The sequence below is a fragment of the Perna viridis genome, chromosome 8 (genome assembly GCF_037379345.1).
Source record: "Perna viridis isolate PV_CMFRI_1.1 ecotype Kerala chromosome 8, ASM3737934v1, whole genome shotgun sequence".
Taxonomy (NCBI): Eukaryota; Metazoa; Mollusca; class Bivalvia; order Mytilida; family Mytilidae; genus Perna; species Perna viridis.
The window spans coordinates 21,276,318-21,295,820 of NC_142452.1; the positions used below are offsets into that span (position 1 = coordinate 21,276,318).

At 33.0% G+C, this 19,503-nt stretch overlaps 1 protein-coding gene across 2 annotated transcripts; it reads right to left on the reverse strand.

The window, feature by feature from the left end:
• Positions 1 to 1,292: 1,292 nt before the first annotated feature.
• On the reverse strand, positions 1,293 to 13,594 carry LOC148609809 (lysosomal aspartic protease-like). Of its 2 annotated transcripts, none has more exons than XM_088541078.1 (9): positions 13,507 to 13,594; positions 13,112 to 13,247; positions 11,086 to 11,209; positions 9,843 to 9,961; positions 8,887 to 9,086; positions 7,685 to 7,807; positions 5,419 to 5,566; positions 4,477 to 4,575; positions 1,293 to 1,610 (listed from the first exon to the last, which is right to left on the reverse strand). In XM_088541078.1, the coding sequence occupies exons 1-9, from the start codon at positions 13,566 to 13,568 to the stop codon at positions 1,440 to 1,442; spliced, it is 1,182 nt and encodes a 393-aa protein (XP_088397204.1). In that variant the 5' UTR covers positions 13,569 to 13,594; the 3' UTR covers positions 1,293 to 1,439. The 2 variants fall into 2 exon arrangements, with proteins under 2 accessions (XP_088397204.1, XP_088397205.1); XM_088541079.1 differs by having other exon boundaries at positions 1,293 to 3,338.
• Positions 13,595 to 19,503: the final 5,909 nt, after the last annotated feature.

Sequence of the window (19,503 nt, forward strand, 5' to 3'; positions counted from 1 at the left end):
TTTATCTAAATTAAACTGAAGTCAAATTTTGTCTTTTCATTATACCCCTCACAAACAAGGTTTGGGACAGTATATATAGCTTTCAGAAAAACAGAGGACATTTCCCTACCGGTGCACCTGGTCAATGCTACCAATTGTTAGTGGAGTCAAGTTGCTCATTTGCTTTTGTTTCTTTGTATGTGTGATTTTAGTTACTTTATGTTTTTTGTTGTGTATGTCTGTTTTCCATGTCTGGTCTTTGTCCCTGAATTACATTCTTTTGATTACAGCTGTAACCTTGGTTCCATTGATTACTCTTTCACCCTGTCTGTCTATCCGAACCATTTCCTAATCAGCTTGCAGCATTATTACTAAACTATGTGGGATGTAAAATAACAACATGGATATGTGCATACTGTCAGGAATCTACGTTTGGACAATAATTGTACAAAATGATGGCATTTTTTTACCATAACTTGGTCTAATGAGTTGTCCAAAACTCTTCCTCAACTATTTGCAGTATTGCTATGAAACTTTATCGGGTGTTTCCCAAATGGAGATGTGCATATTGTCAGGAATTTATGTTCGGGCAAGAATTGTAGAAATTATGGCTGTTGGAATTAAGAATTTATTTAGCAAAACTTAGTCTGATGCTTTGTTCACAACTCCTTAACAACTTGCAGGACTGTAACGACACTCAATGGAGTGCTAGATTACCTTATAGATATGTGCATATTGTCAGGAATTAGTCATATTCTGTTTTTGTGTTGTCACTAAAAAATAGTACCGATTGCTGTTTGGAATCTGGTGTTTTAGAAATGGCAACAAATGCTTAGTCTACCCACCACACAAAATTGTGTCCAGTATGAATCTTATGTTCACATTGGTCCCTAAATGTACATGTTTCAACAGACTGTGGAAGGTAATGACTTGTTTATTTTTTGTCTTAAGGTATCTGACCTTGATTTTGATCGATTGTGGTTTCAGATCCTATGACAGATATTTCATGTATTTCAAGACAAGAACATTTGACTTATCAAGCAGATCATGCTTTATAATAGTCCCCCATGCCAGTAAGCATGCCAACACACTAGGACACATTATTCTGACACTAAGCCAATTCATCATTGCTCTATCTCATATATATATATATATTCAGTGTGCTTTATAAAGAAGCAGTGACTGCCAATTCTGAAATCTTTGGTATGACTTAGCTAGGGATCAAAACCCCAAAATACCACATTTTAGTTGTATGTCTAACTTTTTAGTATTACGGAATTATGGACTTCTTAGAGCAAATTAGAAATAACATATTAAGAAAGATAATTTATTATAAACCATGAAAAACAACAGCACTTTCATATACATTCATTCTTAATCATTCTATCTTCAAGTCATGTTTCAACCAACAACTCGACCTAACACTTTCTCAGAGCATTTTGATGTCCTGGCATTCACTCTCACTGAGGGTTGACAGTCTCGGCAAATCCTACTCTGTTATTTCCAAGGTCAAATTCAGAGTAGAATGGTCCTATGAAAACATCTCCCAAAATCCATAATGGTCCAAGTGGGGGAGGAACATCAATTCCAGCAAATCCACTAAGACAAATAGTTTGACCTTGTTGTGTGACCTGTTTCAGATAGAAGTAGGATTTGCACAGTTGTTAGTAAAGCAATTGTTATGACTAAAGATAATAAAGACATGCAATAATGAATAGTAAAGTCTTATACATGCTAACCATGAGATTTCTAAACTTGAATAAGTAAAAGACCTTTCAAATGAGATTCAAATAACAGCTACAATTTGAATTAGGTTCAGTTAATTGTATGCCATCAATTTTCCACTTCGTCAGGATATACTCTATGGCAGATTTGACCATACATGGATAGCATAATGTTAGCTTAGGGATACTGCATGCTTCTCTTAAAACAATGAAAACATTTAACATCACATGCATGCAATAATAGTGGTCAAATAACTGGGTTAAAACCTGGTCTAAAGGTTAACATAATACGAAGCTGAATCAATGAACAACTTTAAGATTGCTAATACAAAATTGTGTATTGAAGTATCAGTGTATGCCAAATTTGCAGTTTACATAAGCAGTGTTCTAGGATTTTTTTTTTTAATTTTAGGTTCCCACAGGAAAACTCCAAATAAAGATTAACTTTCCCACAGATTAAGTCTGCCTTCTGATCTTCACAAATCCTTCAAAAATTCAAGTGTTCTACTTGCTAAAATAAAAGTAGAATAAAATATACAAGTTTCCCACACCATAAGTGGAAACCTAGAACACTGAATGAGAAATATTTATTTTAAAAAAAATTCTTAAAAAACAGCAGATTTTGAAATTTTTAATTTCAATAATGTCATTATAGAAGTATCAAAATGCTCTTCTTAGTATGCTTTTTAGATAATATTACTTCATCGAATGAAAACAATCTTCAATGTATCAGCAGCATTAAAAAGAAAACAAATAAAACAAAAGCAGATCTTGGACAAAATCACAGAAAAAAGAAACCAACAAAGAAAACAACATGTAGAGAGTGCTGGTGGGTATATACTGTGACAGAGTTATTGCATGAGAGGTAGCTACTTTTGTGATCAATTTATAGAATTAGAAGATAAATTTCCTAAAACTAAAATCAGAGCAATTCAGAGGTTTTTATCAATTCAAAAGGTGACAGAAGTACTTACTTCCACAGTATATATTACATTGTAAGATAGGAATGGATCGTGCAAGTGTGGATAAACCAAAAAAGATTTTCTTTACCAAATTAGAACAAAATTGTTCAAGCTTTTTTGTATTTTAATATATGTTTTTTTTTTAAATTTCAGAATAAAGTGCCAATGTTATCAAATTGATAATTTTTTAAAAGAATCATTTATATTTTTTTAATTTTTTTTTTTTATTATTATTATTATTATTATTTTATTGATTCATGTGCTTTTCTTGAAAAGATGAAACATTCCATCAGATTACTGTTAACATCCTTGAAATACCAGATATTTAGTTTAAGTTAATTGCACATTCTCAAAAAAAAAGATAAATGGCACTCAGCATGAAATTTAATAATCCAAACTTTATTGTAACTCAACACTGAAGTGAGAGCCACTGAAAGAATCAGTTCGATGGGTTCCTGATGTATTCAAAATTTTGTCTGATTTTGTCAATCACTTGCACTAAATTTATAGTCTAAGCAGTTTGTGCAAACCCAACTCTACTTTGACCAAGGTCAAACTCGGTATAGAAAGGGCCAATAAAGACATCCCCTAAAATCCAGAGTGGACCCAATGGAGGGGGGACATCAAGTCCAATGAAGCCACTCAGACAGATTGTCTCGCCAGCCTGTGATACCTATAACAAAAAAGATTTATAATGCAGTATTATACCTATCCAAGTACCTAGCTACAATGACATATTTTTGTACTGGTATGTTCCAAAAACTATGGTCATCATATTATGTGTGACATTTTTGTCCATGGTAAAAAGCATGTTTACAGTAAACAGAACATAGACTATGACTTCAATACCTGTAAAAACAATGAGTGCAAAGGGAAGGTCAAAGGTTGAAGGACAAATGAAGAAGTTCATCAATTGGATTAGTGACATGAAAAAAAGAACTGCTTATATTTAAATTTTCAGTAATATTCACGAAAAGTCTGAAAAGTCTGTCCTAAATCATGGAAAGAAAACACATTGTGACATCTTGACATTCCTTTGATTGAATGGTCAAATTAAGAAATAAATCACAGAAACTCCATTTTATCATCGTTTTACCACTGGCTGGCCATGCCATTTATGTTGCATTGTTTTACCCCAAGCAATACCGAGGGGGTAAATGGCATACTGTGAAAGTACTATTGTTCGTTAGGTACCAATTTTCGTGGTTTTCGTGGTTAGGTCAAACCACGAAATTTGGTTCCAAATGAATAGTAAATTCCTATTGATGTGTATACTGAAAACTTCAAAACCACAAATTAAGAATTCACAAACTAGTGTTTCTTCCCTGATCCACGAAAACTGGTATCCACAAATTAAAAGTACTTTCACAGTAAATGGCCAGCCTGTGGTAAAACAACGATAAAATGGAGATTTCTTGATTTATTTCGATTCTAATATGATTAGTTTCTTCTTATTTTTTAATAGAAGCAGCCTATGTGTTTATCATGTTTTTACCATGACTGTGGTCTAAAGAGCTTTGAAGCATGTCATATTAGAATAACTTTCTTTGTATGACAACAGGTCTGTGTTTCTTTCCTTCCTTCTTTCCTCATATACAAATCATAATGTTTTATTACTTGATAGTATGACTATTAACTCAAAAGGATCCATTTAAATGACAAAAAATGTTCTTTCTTAGCGTACAAAGAAAATTACAGGTAATCTGTAAAAAAAAAAACTTTCTTCTCCTTACCACAGTGATTTGTGCAAGTTAGGATTTGAGGAGTTTTTTTTCATAAAAAAAGGATTTTATGACAAATAAGCCTTATACCTGAAGAATGTATTCTTTTCCAGTCAAAGTAAAACTTTTTCCAGCCAGCTGGAAGCTAATTGATGGCAAACTGTCTATTTTACTGCAATCAACCACATACTGAAATGAAGGACAGATATTAGTTAAAAATAAAAACAAAAAAAAAACAACTGTTCAAATTAAATCAAAATGAATAAAAATAAGATTAAGGAGGTAGACCTAGAGTAAGTGGACACAAGTCTTACAAATCACTGGAACGTTTGTATTCAGCATTTCACATCAATTTCATGTAAGTATCAAGGTAACTTGGACTGATTTCATTCTGTTTCAAATGAAAGCTTGATAGGTTTTTGGGTGAAATTGAATATGCCACAAACATATCACTGATTTCAAGAGTTATATTCGTTACCCTAGATCTATCTCCTTAACTTTCACCACTGAAACGCTCTCACATAATATAAAACAAGTCTTATTGACCCATATACTATAATGATTGCAAAATCAAATAGGAATGAAAGAAGATTTACAAAAAGATCTACTATAGTATTTTCTATGTAATAATCAGGCATATTTTGTTTTTGTGGCATAACATTCAGATGGTACACTTAAAATGTACAGTACAAAACCTCATTAATTTATCTAAAATTTCGATGCACCATACTTTATAGATTATTTCTCCCTTAAAATGATGAAGTCTTAATTGTAAACCTATATATTTTCAGTGTAACCATTTCAATAGGCTTAACTATGAAATCAGAATAAGATATTTAATTTTAATCTTATTTTATTTACTGCTAAAATGCATGATCATTTTAACTATTTGAGAGTGAAGGTGCACTGACAAACTTTAATGACCTCAACTTCAAAAGCTGAGGGTATAAATATATTATATTAATATTGAGATAGACAATAATATAATCTTAATGTGATAATCCTCATATATGGTTATCAGAAATGACTAACCTCTCCCTGTGCCAATGGTTTGGCTCCAATCATTTCATTTAGCCGAGTGACTTCTTTAGAAGGACCAGCCAACAGTGAGGTACCAGTATCAGCAATGGCTTGACATCCACCATCACAAAACTTTGAGGGTTTACCATTCATCATGATGCTGAACAAAAATAAAATTGGAAATCATCTTTAAATCATTTTATATACTTGTAACCTACTGAAAAATCATTGTATAGGCTGAAACTGATAGCTTGAGGTGACTAAAAGGGATTGATTGATTGTTGGGGTTTAACGTCCGAGCAGCAATATCTCAGCTATATTCAGACGATCGACTAAAAGGGAAGAACCATTTTTGAATATAATGCTCATTTATTCTTAGTTTCTCCAGTATTAATATAAGTATATTTGGGTTAATATGATTTTTGCCTGCGCCTGCGTCAACATTGTTCGTCACTGCCATCAGAATATTTTTTTTATGCTGATGCTCCGTCCATACTAATGGTAATTTGTCAATTTTCTTCGTCTTTGTCTTTGTCCCCAGACCGTGAATATCCTTTACCTTGTTCTAATTTTGGTCTCCTTTACATAATATTCTCCTATTAAGCATTATGGTTAAGCACTATTAATTGCAAAAGTGGGTAATTTTTTTAGAAATATGAGACAAGCACTGTACAAGGATCATTAAACAAAGAAAGCCGAAGTACACATAGAGTAGGGGGAAATATTTATAAAACCAAAACACCTACATGTACTGACATGTATTAGGTAACACAAGAGCAATACACAACCTTAAAACTATTACAAACTGAGATTTATTTTTATGATGGCTAAGATACTTGTGCAGCATTATTGAATTTAAACAACAATTACAAGTTTCCTTACTCAGGATGTGATTAGTACTGATTGTATCGTAACTGAAGATATTTTCCTATCTGCTATCATACAAATTAAACAAGCCTGATAAACAATGGATAATGTAGTTTACAATAAATACACCCTAATCTATGTATATACTTTAAACAGTGACATTGTACTTTAATCTGTGACAATGATCATGACCTTCCAAAGTAGAATGTCTTGTTTTTCTCTAATCAACATTTATCTATACATACTGATAACACTGACCAAGAGTTCATTTAAAATGAGATAAACAGTTTTAAGATTAAATTTCAATTAATCTACACACAAAGCATCTTTTTTCAAAGCCTGCAGTTTTTAGTTAAGGTCTAAAAAGTGTTGTTTCCAGCTATTCAACAACTCTACCTCAAGACCCTAACTTTAACTTTTTTATTCCAACTTCCCAAAATAATAAAAAGTAACACTGACTGGCCAGTTTTCAATCATCAGTTGACTCATTTTTCCATATACCAGTATATGAACGAACAGCTTTTTGCTAATCAAAAGATGTCAGAAAACAACTTGAAGTTGACTTAATACCTAAAAATTTTGCATAGAACATAAATTTTCCTGTCAGAATCCCCTAAATTTTGGAAAAAGCAGGTAAAAAAATCTGATCTACTGACCATATAAATTCTAGGTGATGTAATCAAAAACATATTTTTCTAGACCTTTAAAGGCTTCTTTAAACATGATATGAATCAGATGCTATTGTCTTAAGATATAAACAATTATATCTTATGCCATAAGACCACAAAAGGTGTATTGCATCATCTCAGTTATCTTACTTTTACAAAGACTATAAATTTAAAACAGGAAAACATGAGAAGTGACTGGGAAAATAGTACATCAATCAAATTGGCTGTTAGTTAGAGTATACAAGCATAGACTCCATGCTTCAAACAACGTAACATACTGTACTATTTTTTTTTTTAACTTTGAAGTAAACGGAAAGAAAAAGGGTCAAAATAAGTTAGTGTATCATCAACCACTATTTCTCTCACAAATGTTAAGAAAAGTACCATAATGCATATGCTTGTATATTGTACACCCTGTTCATCTTCCAAAAAATTCAACAAGTACATGTATTCCCACCAGCTAACAAGAATTATAGAAGGCATTTAGCCAAAATTTTCATTTAGGGTTACTAATTGAGTGTTTACAGCATTGGACTTCAAACATACAGGTTTAATACTACTGTTTATTAAAGCAAAATACTTGTCAATGACTCTGGAACTTTCTAGCATTTCTCGTATAATATGATCAACTTGAACCATTCATTACCTCAGATACTACTATTAACAATAAAATGTAAACCTCGCTCTACAGATTAAATTTCTGGTTAGATTGGAGCAGTGATAGGAAGACTTTGAGATCTTACCCATCCATCTTGAATTGCCAGTATCCTTTCCTTGTAACATCAACATATGTAAAGTTTCCTTTGTACAACTTTGGATCACTGCCACCCAGTAGTAGTTCTCCACCCTCTGCAGCACTAGGATCCCTACAATGAAAAGGTACATGTAGTTATAATCCACTTAAAGTAACCTACCAAAAAACTGCATAGCACCAAGAACTATTGGAGAAGAAAAAGATCAAGCTATCCTTAAAAAAATATTAGACTTCCCTTCATTAACTATCAAAAAACTACAGACTGAAACCAAAGTTTATTCATCTCAAAGAAGGAACTTTTGTTTGTTTTTAAAGGGTACTTCTTTTTTAAATCAATAATAAGTGAAGACCATATATCATTTAAAGAACAAAAACAGTAGGCCCTGTCTAAATTGACAGTAGAATAAACCAGAAACTTTTCTCTGCATTTGGAGAGTATTAAACCCAAACCTTCAGTCTCATGAGAGTGGAAGACTTGACAAACATTTGCTACAAAACAAAACTGGTAACCATTATAAAAGTTCTTTCAATGCATATCATAATATAAAAAGTATGTGCATATTTGCAATTTAACTAAAACAATGTACATTTATTTTGACATCTTGATATAAACTTTCGAAAATTGTAGAGATCTAACAACATTACCAAATTAAATATGCATTATTATTTAGGTATTAAAGTATAAACTTTAGCAATTAATAATTTATAAAAACTGATCAAATGTTAAAACCACTGTCTTTTGTTTTGTTTTAAATACTAAATGTATACTGTTAACAAACCTTTCTGGGATTACTTAACTTTTCCTTCTAACTTCATGAGTGAGAAAAATTCCAAAAAATAAATTGTGGCTGATAACATAGCCAAATCTACCAGTACACATCAATGACAAGGAGAAATTTAGTAAACTCTGTTTGAAAAAAGAATGATATTGACATTTTTGTCTATGTAATCTATAACAAAAACTTCTCACTGTCAAAGACAATTGATAGAATTGAGCAAAACATAGCTTAGCCTTTGTTCATTTCTCCCTATATATTAGGCCCTGTAGTAAGTTCTTTCATTATGGAAATAATCAGTAGCAAACTCTAATTGATATCCTGAAAACATGTATCAGTGAGTGGGTTGACAGTAGAACATAGTGCAATTTCAACTACAATGACCACTGATATAATGACAATGTTATTTATCTACCTGTCCAGGTAAAATGAGAAGACTGGTGCTGGTACCAGTTTCTGTTGAACCATGTTGTAAAATACTGGTGTTACTTTATCTACAGAGATGGTATCATATCCCATTCCAAGAATTCCATCAAACTTAGCAGCAACAAATGTGATGCCAGGTTGTGTTACGGCCTCAGCAAATGTCTGGTTTTTGACAGCTACGCTACCAATCTAGACCATAAAGTTTATAATATGAAGGGTATTTTAATACCTATTATGCTTATGGTTATACATTTACTTAGCCCTTTCTTGTGTTTTCCTTTCAATTTTAACATTGAAAATTGTTTTGTTTCAGGTCAGTAGTGAGAAAACTATTGTCAGTGTGAACAATGAATCTGGGAATTGTTTAGATCTAACAAATTTTGATCTGACAAATTACACTCATAATATAAGGAGTTTTGAACATTATTAGCATCACCTACTGGTACATCATACCATCTGAGAAAATAGCAAAATAACACTGAACAATTCACATAGTACATTTTGAACTCAATTAATTTCTCCTTTCTCATCCAGTCTCATTTGGATAAATGATAATATAATTATTCTTACTTGTTCGTCTTGCGCCAAAATCAGAATTAATGTAATTTATATACTAGTACATTGTATTTTTGTTGTGAGCAAAACTGAACACTTTTCAAACACCCAAGACAGCAACAGCTTGCAGTAATGTAATTATTATTTGACTAGAATAAGGAAATAAAAAGCTAAAGCAGTACCAAAAACCCAAATCAAATTCTGTAACATGGCACGCAATGCATTGTGTCAAAATATCCAGTGGCAGTGACAAGTAGTTGCAGAGAAAATTACTGCAATTAATGTTTGGAACAGCGTTCTGATTAGCTTATCTGGAAGGATACTAATAGAACATCAAGTCCATCTATAGAAAAACTAGATATTAATCCAATACACCCACATAACACTTACAGTTACAGTGTCTGTACTAAGGAAACCAGTTAAACTTCCTGTTCCATAACGAATGGCAAAACTTGTTCCGTTCTTTTTATAAGTGCTTGATTTAGTACTGTCATATTTGTTGTGTAGCACTGGAAAAAAGATAATTCTATAAAAATAGTCATTTTGTTAAGAATTAAAAGAAAGCTACAACAATGGATCAATATATGACCCCCTCCCAATTTCTGTCATGTCCAGGACCTTTAATTTCTGTGGCAGGACCATCAAAATCACAATATATTGATTTTTGCACAAAGCACTACCTGTAGCATGCATATCCCCCTGGTACTGGAACTACAAGAAATGAAGTTGTACTATGTTTTACTATTTTGAGGACTTTTCACTTTATTAATGTAGACCTTTCATTAAGAATTCAAGAAGTCTAGGGCCTTTTACTATTGAAAGTAAATTTTAATCCCAGCATTCATTTAGTACCAGTCCATTTAAAGTTCAGAGACTTTCTATGGTAGAGCAGAAGAACCTGCCAAACATAAGATGCTTGTTTTGTTGTGCAGGTAGTACATTTTTACATAATGATAGCCCTTTCTGTATTCAGATCTGTAGTTTTGAGAAACAATACATTTATCTCCAACTAAAATAATTCTATTCAAGAATGATAATGCTTGCTATAAGTGCTAATTTCATACATGCATGTAATATATATGACTTTTGTCTAGAAAGTGCAACAACTAACTGACGAACTAAGATGTGTTATGTGGTCTGTAACTGTATCTGAACTAGAAATAAAAGTGAATTTGGCGGGCTTTTGGCATGCATGAGTCATCTCCTGTTTGATATTTATAAAGGCAGGTACTTATATACAATGTACATGTATCTGCAAAGCTCTTTCCTGTGGAGACATGATGAAGTGTTTTGTGGAGCAGACTTTAAAGTAGCTTGTGGCCTGTATACAAAATAAAATAAGTATAAAGGGGCAGATCTAGACACTTTGAAAATGAGGGGTGTCGGCCAGGGTTCCTCAATAAAAGGGGGTGCTAGGACATTTTTTACCATTTTTTGACAATTTTACACATAAAAATGACAAATATTCCAATAAAAAGGAGGGGTGGCAACAACTGCACAGTGCCCATCTCCCGGAATCCAATGAGTACCTATGGGTGGGAAATTGGGATTTCAGAACAGAGTCAATTTTATAATCATCAGAACTTAACTGTGAAAACTCTAATAAATATAAATTACAGTCAGGACTACTCACAACATGCAATGTCTGAAAGTTTACACTTCTTAGATGGAACCCACAGATTGGATGATCCAGTATCAAATATTACATTGAACTGCTGTGGTGGAGTTCCAATGGTGATTGGTCCATAGTATTGGGCCTGAAAAGTAAAAATGTAGGTAGTATACATGTACCTAAATAAACTACAGGGTGAGGGTTAGGGATTTTTATGATTTTTCTAAACAAATCATATCATTATATTTCAATCACTTTCTTCATGAGGTGCTGTCATGTGTTTATCATTAATATTAATGAGGTGTTAAAAAAATTGTTCCTGCTATGCTTAATTGTTATGCCTTTTAATAAACCAGGACTTTAAGAGTGTTTACTGTGTCAGACTGACTATTAAATTACATATAGAATCTCTTTTAAAGTTCAAGAAAAGTGATTCAAAACAAACAATGGTTTGAGTGAAATTTATTTGAAAACAGTAAGCTTTACTCATCTTTTTCATGATTATTAACACTACCAGGAAACCAGGAAAATACATTTTATTAACACACTGTACTTAATATGAGACAGTCAGAACTTTATCTAAATTTTTAAGTATGGTAAACTGGACAAATGGATACAGAAGTATCCTGATCTTTTCAAAAAAACCTTCAGAAAATCGAACAATTATTTACCAGACAAGTATTAAGACTCCCAATCATGAGGAACTCTGAATAAATATACTAAAAAGTTGAACATGAGTAGCCTCAAACAAATAAAATCTTCCGTCAAAACTAGATGTTCTAGAGAGCCTGAATCACTCACCTGTGTAAGATTTCACAGGAAGTCGTAAGTGTACAGTTGATCTTAAGTAATGACGTCACAACCAAAAATAGCAATATGATGTCAAAATTTACAATCAATTTCACACTTACAAATTTTCCTGAAATTGACACCTGGTCTTTATAGCTTTCTAAAGCTGGACCCTTGATCTTACTGTACTATTGTCAGAAGAATCATTTAATCAATAGAGAGCATCTTAGTCATTCATCCCGGAAGGAGGTTTCCATATTCTAAAACAAATATCTCAGTCACTTTTTGACTCTTCAAGGGCAAGAAATCGATATATCTTTATGAAAAGTCTGTCTCACCATACTGATCAATTTTACCCATGAAAATTTGGCTAAACACATTGGTTTTACAGACATTTCCACCATTCCTCAATTCTTAGTAATTGTGGCCATGTTTTTTCAACACATAAAAAATCTTCACAGATTGTTAAGGATATCCTAACAAACATTCATACCATGTTTGGTTATAATCTATCCTACTACTAGTAATCTCAGAGGAGAATATTTTCAAAGTTGGTAAGTTGAGGTAAACATCCCTTTCAGGGCCCAGAAGTTATTCATCTGTCAACAAATCTTCCTGAAAACTTAGGTCTAACTCATTATGCTGAACAATTTTACTTCCTGCCAGATTTTAGCTAAAACCAACTGTTTTTGAATTACGTGTAAAGTTCTGCAATTTGATCCCAATGGTCTATTTTTAGTAATGGCGGCCATGTTTTTTGCCAGATAAAAAAATCCCCACACAAGATTGCTAAAAATGCCCTAAGGAACATTCAAAGTATGGTTACAATCTGTCAAGTAGTTTCAGAGGAGACGATGTCTAAAAAAGTTCACGGACAATGACAGACGACAGGTACAAAGTGATGGCAATAACTCACTTGGCCCTTCAGGAATTAATGAAACATTAAGAGATACCCTGCCAAGTAATGGTGAAAAAAGGGGGATGGCAAAATGTTCAAAATGTCGCAAGTTGAAAACTACATTTTTTATTTTTTTGAAAATTGAACTAAACCTGTATTTTATGAGAAAGGGTAAATGATTTTTTTTTTAAAACTTTTGCACATGCAGTTGTTTAAGTACTTGACACTTGCGCAAAAGTTTTAAAAAAAAATTCATATACCCATTCTCAAGTTATTATCTGGAAACCGCCAGGGCCGATAGGGTATAAAAAGTTATTTAGTTAGGATAGGTTTCTAAGATAACTCTTTTAATATACTTACATCCATGTAATCAGTGAGTGGTTCTGGAGCAGGTCCACGGATGTTTTCCTGTCCATATCTCCAGTTCAATGCTTTCAGAGATGACCCAAATTCATGCAATGTCCTTCTCACTGTTTTAACTTTTTTCAATGGTATCCTGCAAATTAAATATCAGAACATACAAATATTTCAGTGTCAAACAAATTCTAATTTTAGTAAAATCTTTTTTTTATATTGGTGCAACCACAATGTGCCCATGCAACCATCTCGTCACCATCCCTCGTTTTACAAGATAGGATTTTAAGTGTTCGGTGATTACTACAAACAATATCGGAAATATTGATTAGTTTTTACACCAGATATGATATTTATAAACGCGTACTGTATTTCTTTAATTTTTTTACGGAATTACTTACCTGTGTAAGGCCGTGCATATACTGACGAGTAACAAACAGAAACAGATCTGAAGTCCTTTCATGATGAATTTTTAATTACTGCACAGGAAAATGCCAGCAGTACTCGACGTTTTATATAGAACTAAAAAGTTTTGTTAAAATCATGTGATGTCTGTTCACGTGATGTGTGACCTGAGTCATCCCCCTTTACAGCAAGTCACGCAGACGTAGATTGCAAAGCAATTTTTTCTCCGTCGTCTGATCGACTCACTTTTTACCAGTGTTGACTTGAAGATCTCGTATACGATTGTTACGGCCGAAATCGGAATATGGCGCATTCCGGAATGGGGAAATTCCGATTTCGACGGTAACACGAGTATTGTTTGACATGCCCGAAGTTGACATTTTTTTTATCTATGTACATATATATGTTTAATGTAATTTTTTATCAGTGTCCTTCGTATCAGTACCATTCAGAGTAGCCAAGGATTTATATGTAACTATATTTAACTCTTTGGTGTAAACCACCGCGACAGAATTTGATAGCTATAAGAAGCAACAATGTCAAAACAAAAAAAAAAAAACAGAAGTATTGACACTGACTTCGATGTCCTGGCCCGGGTACAAGCAAGCATAACGTCCGCTCCAGATGGGCATGTCCGTCCAAAAATCAGATTCTTCTCCTGGAGACCTATGCATACCACTGGCCAGTCTTTGCCAGGTAAGACTGTCACACACATTAAGTTGATTCGTATCAACAGCGCGGATACTGAGGTCTACACGAAATCGCAACCCTCACTCCTGCAATGTTGCAAGAGAGTTGGGATTGGGTTCCTTAACACAGAATCGGAGGAATTCAAAATTCCATTTTGATGTTTCCGCGACAAAATGTCGGGGAGACATTTATTTCTGTATCTTCACATTTCCGCAGTCCACCATTATGCTGATATTACGTACCGTTTGCATGCGTGGCTATGACGCATAGATCTAAAAGAACTTTTACTATAATTGATGAAAAATATCATATACAGCAAGGATTTATATACACCAACTCCTTGTATACAGTTAAAATCTATTTTTTTTAATCAAGTGTTATTTTCTTTTTCAAAACTATGTACACGTCTTGCTGTTTATAAATTTTGTAAAACTGTCTACTGTAGTACAGAGAACTGCAAATGTTGGTTGAATGTTCCACTGTATGATCGTACATGTATATGGATAATATGAAAATTTGTAAGTGTCATTCTTTGTCTGAATTTGTTTATAATGGTGGGAATGTTTATTTCTGGTTCTATTGTCAGATGGTACAAGTAGATTTGTCGGGTACATTGTCAGTTGATCGTGAATGAACTCATAAAATACTATTAGTCTTGTCTGAATACGCCTAAGCAGATGTTCTTGCATGTCTGAAATGTCTGTTATTTACCCCTGTCCGTCCGTCCGTCCCTCAGAACAAAGGTACACCTAGTAAATGATCCCAGTTTTTAATGGAGTCTGAGTTGCTCATTTACTTTTGTTACTTTGTATGTATTATTTTGGTTAGTTTATGTTCTTTGTTGTGTGTGTCTGTTTCCCATGTCTGGTTTTGTCCTTGGATCATATTCTTTTGATTTCCGCTAGAATCTTGGTTCCCTGGATTACTCTCTTACACAACAGTTTTGATCGTTATTATAATACCATAAACCTTAAAACCTCGAGTGTTTTTTTTTTACAATGCGTCAATGTTAAATCTTTCAACTCTTTCCCAGAGAATTACATTATGTGTAGCATTTAAAGGTAGATAAGCTTCATCAGTATTCTGTTTTATCATGTTTAGCACCACGTGAACGCTGATACGGCCATGCTTCGTATACATGCAGACACACGGCTGTCAAACGGTTAACCGAGGGAGAGCCCGATGAGAGTCGGTAATCATCGGTAAATATTGGGAAGCGGTCCGTTGGTCGGTGAATCGAATTGGTTTGTTTATATAAAAAATAGACATCTTAGTTTCTTTCCATACGTAGCTGGTATAATTAGTCAATCAAAATCGGAATGTTAACTGTGAGGTAGCTGCGGTAAGCATTGTTATAGTGGAAAACGTATAGAGTAACTCAGTTTGTGCTCTTAAAACACTTTAAGTAAGACTGTCCTACTAGTTCACTATGTGTTGCGTGCGGAAACATTCACCATTCACAAAATATCAACAGCTTCAGGTGGGGGGGTACGCATCCCAGACCACCTGCTTCGGTTATAATATATATATATATATATATATATATATATATATATATATATATATATATATATATATTAATTTTGCTATATTGAAGAGCACCTTGTCTCTGTGGTGTGGGTCGGCAGTTGTCAGTCTTTTTTTCAATACGTTTTGCTCCTGACGAAGGCCGCGAGGCAGAAAAAATGGGCCCCATATTTTTTACATTTTGTACGTTTTATTTATCCAATTTAATGCATTTTAATCAATAAAAGCAATATTTATTATAAAGATTTGTTCGAACCAATTACTAATCGATCAGATTTCCAACAAGAATTTCTAATCAAAATCATCGATCAAATTTTTTTAGGAGTTTGATCGACAAGTGTTCGATTATCAAAGCTAATCAATAGATTGCCATTCGATGTGCAACCGATAAGTGATCGCTTAGTTATGTCGGGATTTATTTGAATAGTCAAACACATATGCTGCTCTATGACCTAATTATCTCTAAATGATGTAATAGCTCAAAATTCGGAATGTTTTAAGTGTTTTATGATCCTTTGTTAAAAAATAGAACTGGTTTTTATCTAGTTTAATCAAGGAGTCTGTCCCTGTCTTCCAAACTGTACACAAGTATTTTCACAGATTCAAATGAAGTTGTATATAGTGTAATGGGACTCTGCAATTGCCGTCAACTGTCGATTATAGACCATATGCATAAAGACTGTGTAACCCGTCAATTTAAAGGGTTATACTTCCCTAGATCAATTTGCACTGTCGACGATTATGAACTTACCAGGCTACACTGTATTTTTGTTGACCCTTAAAGAATTTACGGACAATTTTGAAATTCAATTCTTCATATCGTAATACAATGAACGTTATTTGTACAAACTTTGAACAATTACCAAGGGTTTAGTACTCGAAAACTAATTCATATACTTTATATGATTCTTAATTCTGCATGCGGTACTTTTTCTTTAACAAGAATTAACAGAGTCAAAAACCGAATGTCTACTCGGTTTAAAAAAAAAACAAACTTTTTCAGTTACTTGCCAAAACAGTTTATTATACCATATAGTGATAGGGGTGTCCGTCCGTCAGTTATTCCGTTATAAATGGGGGCCCATCTCTTATCCATTACTCCTCCCACATCACTGAATGGAATTAAATAAAACTTTTACGTCATCTTTATTTCATGTTCTCATTATGCACCTCCTATTTTAAAGTTTGATTCAAATCAAAATGGAGGTTAAAAGGTGCAGGTTATCAAATGGGTGAGTGGGGTCATCAAGTTATTGAGAATTGCTCACCAGTTTTTTTTTCTAGTTTCATTTTTGTTGTTTACATACATTTATTGTATTATGCTAAAGAAAACCCCCACCCTACCCTACTCCTACAACGTAAGAGGTTGGATATCTGTTCCTCCATACACCAACACCAAGTCAGAAAATAGCTTGCCAGACAACCTCTTGCACTGCTGGAGTATACCCTACCCCATTAAGAACTAGTTATTGGCACGGAGGAAATTACCAAGGGCATAGACTATAAAATATTGAACCCCCTACCCATTTGGAAACATTTTATACAACCACAAAAACAATTGCGGTCGTATTATAATGGTAAAATAACATTGTCGTCGGCGGTGTCGTCTGTTATAGTTTGTTAAAGTATATAACTCATCGGATATTGTTGAAATTCCAACTAATTTTTCCTAGGTACATGGCAGAGGGCTCCTATTGTTTTCCATTTGTTTTAAAACATGAAAAACATGTTTCAATTTTGCCTGTGTAGTAAAATATTAACATCAATAGCAGATTTATCAAATTTTAAGGCACGGCTAAAAGGAGGAGGGACTGGGATTTAATGTTGAGTAGATCTACACACAAGCATGTTTCAGCAACAGTCGGAGTTGAAATTTGTGTTTGAAAATATACAGCCCCATTTACAAGCACAATTTTACATATGTGTACATTTTTACACATGTGTTTAAATATACATGGGTGTGCAAATACTGCATGTAAATACAAACACGTATATATGTACATTAACACGATGTGTAAATATACTAGTTGTACATCACCTGATGACCAGATGTAAATATGCACAAGTACATGAAATAAATTGTAAGCATGTAAATGCAAAAAGTATAAATACTAACAGGTTTGATTTAACCTAATCGTCCATTGAGACATTGGGGTTGATACTTAGTGCTATCCGTGAAATGAGTCCGTTCAAAGAGGTCATTTGAATAAACCTACATATAAGTATATGCTTTTTACGGAAGCCCGTTAGTACCATGTGAAGCTCTTTTTTTTTTATCTTGTTATAACAACTTAACTAACTTGTTATATCAACTTAGCTAACTTGTTATATCAACTTACTAACTTGTTATACCAACTTGCTACCTAGTTATATCAACTTACTAACTTGTTATACCAACTTACTAACTAGTTATATCAACTTACTAACTTGTTATATCAAATTAGCTAACTTGTTATATCAACTTACTAACTTGTTATACCAACTTACTACCTAGTTATATCAACTTACTACCTAGTTATATCAACTTAGCTAACTTGTTATATCAACTTACTAACTTGTTATACCAACTTACTACCTAGTTATATCAACTTACTACCTAGTTATATCAACTTACTAACTTGTTATACCAACTTATTACCTAGTTATATCAACTTACTACCTAGTTATATCAACTTAGTACATGTATATAAACGGTTTAAACGGCCACATCCCAAAACAATTGCATTAAAAATGGACCGAGAAAGGATATGCCGCTTTTATTTTGACCTTGGATTCAGATATTCTGAAATATTAGAGTTTTTAGCACAACATCATCATATTATCATCATATAATTTTTTGCATTAAATGTCCCATACAACCACATAGCCAATGACAATTGTCCGGCGTCAGATCCCTCAATCTCATTAGATTTCAGATTTCACACAATACGTATGCTATGCTGTGGGAGTTTAGAAGGTCCCTGGTAAAAATATATGACTTGTCATTTTTTAATCAGGATACAAAATACTTAAAACTTTGTTGAAATGAACTTTTTTCTTCAAAGCAAGTTTACATGATTACAAAAAACTCTTCGAAAGGCAGCTTTACAATGAAGTGCATACTTCACTGAAAACAATTCTACAATTAATTTTCTCATTGAAGACAAAGTTACCATGAATAATGTATCCCTGATTTCTTAACAACTGCAGTTAAACTGAATTAAAATCTAAAGCAATCTTTATCTAAATTTCTACTACTTATAGAACTTTAAACTTAATCACAATTAACTTTGCCTCTCCATATTTTTACCAACAAATTCAGTTTTACCAACTTGAAATTTACTTTCTACCTCATGTTTCTTATCCAAGGCAGTTCAACTAAATCAAAATTTAAAGCAGTTCAACATGAATTAAAATTCAATTAACACTTCCTCAGTTTTCATATCAATCAAAGACATTTTAACTAAATAATCAAGCTGTTCTACTAAATTTAAACAAATCTTTGACCCTATATACCTTAGCTAAGTTGATATAACAAGTTAGTAAGTTGATATAACAAGTTAGCTAAGTTGATATAACAAGTTAGTAATTTGATATAACAAGTTAGCTAAGTTGATATAAAAAGTTAGTTAAGTTGTTATAACAAGATAAAAAAAGAGCTTCACATGGAACTAACGGGCTTCCGTATCCGTGAGCTTCCGTAGCTTTTAAATGTTAGAAATTTATTTTTTTATTTTGTCTTTCGACATATGTTCCCGACTTCCAATTTTAATTTATTGTAAGTAATCATGAAACCA

Excerpts from the sequence above, each read along its gene's own strand:
- LOC148609809 (XM_088541078.1), bottom strand. The coding sequence starts at position 13,568 with ATGAAAGGACTTCAGATCTGTTTCTGTTTGTTACTCGTCAGTATATGC. Across the intron at positions 11,210-13,111 it reads CACTCACTGATTACATGGAT|GCCCAATACTATGGACCAAT; the intron begins GTAAGTATATTA and ends TTTACTTTTCAG. Across the intron at positions 9,962-11,085 it reads ACTTTCAGACATTGCATGTT|TGCTACACAACAAATATGAC; the intron begins GTGAGTAGTCCT and ends TCTTTTTTCCAG.